Genomic DNA, 5,370 nt, shown 5'->3' on the forward strand with positions numbered 1-5,370 from the left:
CGGGTGGCGACCAGCAGGCGCCCGCGCGATCCGGCCGGAAAACGACTGCAGCTTGGCGGCGCCAGCTTTGTGGCTGGGGAGAGGGAGCGCGGCTCAGAGCGCACAGACATCACCCTCCTTCCCAAGCTCATCTGCTGTTGTTTCTTTCTTCCTTCCTTCTCCCCATGCTGCCTCCTCTCCCGGCCACTCGCTGCCGCCTCCAATCTTCATTATCTCCCAGTCCCACAGGGGCCTTTCCTCTTCCGCTGCGCCCAGACCTCGTCCTTTGCCAGCAGCCGCCAGTCGCGCACGGACGTCTCTGTGTGGCTCGGGGAGCTGCAGACGCACAGTTGGAGCAATGACTCAGACTTCGTCCGGCCTCTGAAGCCCTGGTCCCGGGGCACCTTCAGCGACCAGCAGTGGGAGATGCTGATGCATACTTTGGGGGGTTATCGAAGCAGCTTCACCAGGGACATAAAGGAATTCGCCAAAATGCTACAAGTAGCCTGTGAGCTGAGGGCCGGGATCCTGGGCCGGTTCCCAAGGGGAGAGAGTGGACGCAGAAGCTCAACTGGGAGACTGTGGCCTTACCTCATGAGGTTCCCTGCTCTCCGCCCTCTTCTGATCTCCACTTCTGTCAGGAGATGTCCCAGCCTCTGACTCCTCCCGTTCCTGCCTGCTCCAGGTCACCCACTCTCCTTTCCCTGAACTCTGGGTCCCCATGATAACCTCCACACCCATTTCTTCTCTTTCACCCCTTCTAGTCTCTTAAACCTTTCTTTGATCTCTATTTCTCTCCGCAGATCCCATTGAGCTACAGCTGTCTGCTGGCTGTGAGATACACCCTGGGAACACCTCAGAAAACTTCCTCCATGTAGCGCATGAAGGAAGAGAGGTCTTGAGTTTCCAAGAAACTTCTTGGAAGGCAGCCCCAGAGGCCCCAGACTGGATAAATGTGGTTATCAGGGTGCTAAACCAGGACCAAGAGACGAGGGAAACAGTGCAGTGGCTCTTGAATGACACTTGCCCCCAGTTTGCCAGTGGCCTTCTTGAAGCAGGGAAATCAGAACTGGAAAAGCAAGGTGCCTGCCTTCCTATCCCGTGTACTCCATTCCGGGTCTCCAAATGGGCTTCTTTATTCCAGGGTTCTGATTCATTTGAGCATTCCCAAAAGAGAAAGGCCCAGGAGGGAATAGATAAGGTGTGAGGGTTTTTATTCATTTCACAGACATTGACAGAGCATTTTTTGGGTTCTATGAGTTTAATTAAATAAACACTGGGGGGCAGAGTTCAAAATTGAGGATCCCTACCTGCAGGGTTGGATGTTAGTTAAAGCAATGTTTGAAACATGATACACGTGTTACAGCTGAACAAAGGGTGTTACAGGAGTACAGAGGAGGGGCAGACTGGGAGTAGAGAAGGGGAACCAGTGTCAGGGAAGGCCCTCCTGCACAAGGTGACACTAGTGGATGGAAGTCACAGGAGACTTCATTTCCGGAGCTGGACATGTGGGGAGCATGAGCCTCTAAGGCAGAGTCCTCACATCAAGATTCCCCCATTCCCTTGTTGGATACAGTGAAGCCCAAGGCCTGGCTGTCCAGTGGCCCCAGTCCTGGGCCTGGCCATCTGCTGCTGGTGTGCCACGTCTCAGGATTCTACCCAAAGCCCGTGTGGGTGATGTGGATGCGGGGTGAGCAGGAGCAGTCAGGCACTCAGCAAGGGGACATCCTGCCCAACGCCGACGAGACGTGGTATCTCCAAGCAACCCTGGATGTGGAGGCTGGCGAGGCACCTGGCCTGGCCTGTCGGGTGAAGCACAGCAGTCTAGAGGGCCAGGACATCATCCTCTACTGGGGTGAGGAAGATCCGGGGTCCAGGCTGGAAATGGCACGAGGTGGGGGGCATAGAGGAAGGCGCCAGGGAAGGATGGGGCTTGACGCACCCAGGATTGAGAAGTTTGAGATGAGACTTCCAAACAGGAGGAATAGACAAAGGGGGTCCTGATATCAGAAGGAGGGAACAAAGACCTGAAACTCAAAAAGGATTGTGATGAGGTGTTCCTTATACAAGAAGAAACGAGGCTGAAAACCCCAGAGATCCAGAACTACGCCGCAAATAAAGAATTCTGGAGGATTTCTTCCCCAGCATAGAGGGGGCTGGAGGCTCTGGAAAGGCAGCTGTAGTTTGTTGAGTGCTTTTTCAATAGTGTGGGAAGCGATGATTCTGCAAAGAGCATCTCATCTCATCCCCACAACCCTCTGTGAAGTAAGTATCGCAAGTCTCATTTTATAGATGAGCAAGTTGAGGCTGAGATAGGTTAACTTTCTGGAGTCACACGGAATGTGGAAGAGCTGGATTTAGTCTCAGGTCTGCCTAGCTACTGAACTGTTGCCCTTCCCCCCATGCTATATTAGCAAATGCTGAAGTGAACTTACCATGAGGAGTGACAGGTATCTAAACCGATGAGTAGAAATAGGTGCTTCAAGTGGAGAAGGAGTTAATAAGAGGCATCTGGCACCCTCACGTCATCTTATACCAGGGGACTCAACATAGGTAGAGATCCTGTGCTGAGTCAGCCGGTGTTCCCCAAAACAGGTGGGAGCCATGCCTCAGTGGGCCTGATCGCCTTGGCAGTACTGACGTGCCTGGTGTCCCTCCTTGCGCTCATCATAGGCCTAACCTGGTTTAAGAAGCGCCGGTAAGTCTCCCCCTTCCTCAGCCTCTCTGTCCCCCATTCCTGTCTCTCCTTTTCCTTAATGGTCTCCCTCTCTCTCTATTTATGTTCTCTCACAGTTCCTATCAAGACATCCTGTGACTCTGCTCACCACATTTACCTCTCTGGAACTCAGGACCTCAAGTTCCCAGGACTTCAGCCCTGGTCTGCTCAGGAATTGAGAATGGAGGGAGAGAAACCTGCAAGATGTAGTGAGCAGTCATCAGGCAGCTCTTATCACACCCCTTTAGTGTTTCTGTGAAATAATTTAAGTTCCTTTTCATTATACTGCAAGTTTATTAGCCCAAATGGTTCTGTAAAGATGGGAGTGCAAACTCAGGTGTCTGCCAGCACAAGCAGGTGATGGCTGAGGTGTCAGTTCTCGTGACGGAATCTGCAGTGAACTGGAAAGCACATGTCCTGTTCAAAGGAGGCAGCTGCAGCCGTTGTCAAGTATGAAGTTGGGTTCTGGCTTTGCTTTATCCGACATTTTTTCAAGAAAACTGGAAATCTGGATTTTTACATGAACATGCCTGATTATAAATGTTGATATCCCCAAAACACCCCTGCTGGCCAATGACAACCCTGGAGCTTATGGTTTGTGTCTCTTATAAAAAGTTTGCCCTGAATGACATATTGGCAGTTTTTGGACCCAGTTTTGTTTTGTTTTTTTTTTTTTTGAGTGGGAGTCTCATTCTGTCACCCAGGTTGGAGGGCAGTGGCACATTCCCGGCCACCGCAGCCTCAACTTGCTGGGCTAAGGCAATTCTTCTACCTCAGCCTTCCAAGTAGCTGCAACTACAGGTACGTGCCACCATGCCCGGCTAATTATTTTTTTTGAGTTGGAGTCTTACTTCGTTGCCCAGACTGGAATGCAGTGGCACGCTCCTGGCCACTGCAGCCTCGACCTGCTGGGCTCCAGCAATCCTTCCACCTCAGCCTTCCAAGTAGCCGGAACTACAGGTGCGCGCTACCACGCCCAGCTAATTTTTTGATTTATTGTAGAGATGACGTCTCGCCAAGTTGCCCAGGCAGGTCTCGAACCCACAGGCTCAGGCAATTCACTCACCTCGGCCTCCCAAGGCCCGGGATTACAGGCTGAGCCATCCAGCCCGGCTCCCGGCTAATTTTTTTTTTTTTTAATTTATTGTAGAGATGAGGTCTTGCCAAGTTACCCAGGCTGGTCTTGAACCCGCGGGCTCAGCAGTCCTCTCAACTCGGCCTCCCAAAGTGCTGGGATTACAGTTTTTATTGTGAATTTGGATTTGCCACTGAAGAAGGACATCTTCTCTTAAAAAAAAAAAGTTAAGTAAGACACAGACATGCCAAGCTTTTACTTGGTAGAACTTTAATAAATGAAGAGAAATCATAGTGTATTTGCATTATGTTGAAAAAAGCGATTCCGAAAGGGGATATTTCTCCCAAATCGTCAGGTTTTTTTTTAGTTGGAAGAAGGCAGTTGTGGAGGTATCCCCCTCTTTCACAAACAACAACAGCAGTCTCTCCTACTTAGGTCTATCAAAAGAGACAGTGTATGGGCAGGGCTGAGTACCCCTGGGCAGGCATGAGCTGTAAGTGAGGATGTGTTCTACTCTTGCCATACAGATAACAGAGCAGGAAAGTTTTATGGAAACAGCAGCCCTTCCTGAAGTCAAGGAATTAAGAAGGCCAAATTAAAATCATCTGTTTACCTTACTGGGAAGGAATCTGTTGGCAGTCAGGGCCCCTGAACATTCAGTGAGAATTAACTGTTGGTGAATCTTTGCTGGAGAAGATTAGCTTTTGGCATTCTCTATGCTGGGCTTGTAGGTCTCAAACTAAACACGGTGGAAGATCCTGCTAGCTTCTAAATCAGTAGCTCCCAAAGTGGCCTGAGCAGCAGCCTTATTAGAGCTCATTAGAAATGCAAATGATGAGAAACGCAGGGAGTTGACCCAGTAATCAAGCCCCTGGGGTTCTGATGCTCAGCTAAAGTTAGAGAACTACTTAGACGTTGTATAATGTTGTATAATGTTATGCGATACATTTCTCAAAGTGCCAAGTGATAAGGAGATTGGCCTGTGGATAGTTAGGAAGGGCTTCCTGGTAGTGGAGCTGGGTGGGAATTTGAAGCAGGGTTTTGGAAAAGAGAGGCATTGAGGTGATCTGGAAAGTGCACAGGATCAGAAGATTGGTGTTCTAGCCTCTGACTCGGTTTCCTCTCGTGCCATATGAGGATAACGTCTGTCTTGATTATCTCACAAAGTTGTGGGGATCAAGTGTGTGAAATGTGTGGCAAGCTTCAATGCCTGAAACATGTGGTGTACATTACTGTTTTTGGTAGCACACTGCCTCCAGGCGGTGCTCAGAATCGTATTGTTTACAAAGGGGGATAACTTACCTTTTTCATTTGCTATTTGGATGCCTCTCATTTCCTTCTTCTGTCTGATTGCTCTGGATAGGACTTCCAGAACTATATTGAACAGGAGGGGTGAGAGTGGGTATTCTTGTCTCATTCTACTTCTTAGGGGGAATGCTCTCAGCGTCTGCTGATTAAGTGTGATGTTGGTGGCTTTTGCCCCCTCCCTACCTTGTGGAGGTGAATCGCTTTATTTACTCTCTCCTCTCTCTAATTTACTTCCTAATTAAACTATATTTTATAACCTAAAAAAAAAAGTATGATGTTGGTTACAGGTTTG

The 5,370-nt window shown here is 49.4% G+C and overlaps 1 protein-coding gene across 1 annotated transcript; it reads left to right on the plus strand.

Moving 5' to 3' along the window:
* Positions 1 to 220: 220 nt before the first annotated feature.
* Positions 221 to 3,321, plus strand: CD1D (CD1d molecule; the record flags this gene model as incomplete). Its single annotated transcript, XM_008074672.2, has 5 exons — positions 221 to 487; positions 783 to 1,061; positions 1,556 to 1,834; positions 2,575 to 2,677; positions 2,773 to 3,321. Coding segments are annotated over 5 exons (950 nt in total), but the record flags the coding sequence as incomplete, so codon positions are not given.
* Between the last annotated feature and the right edge of the window lie 2,049 nt (positions 3,322 to 5,370).

Source organism: Carlito syrichta, unplaced genomic scaffold, assembly GCF_000164805.1.
Source record: "Carlito syrichta isolate Samal-C Ts95f unplaced genomic scaffold, Tarsius_syrichta-2.0.1 Scaffold316852, whole genome shotgun sequence".
Lineage (NCBI taxonomy): Eukaryota > Metazoa > Chordata > Mammalia > Primates > Tarsiidae > Carlito > Carlito syrichta.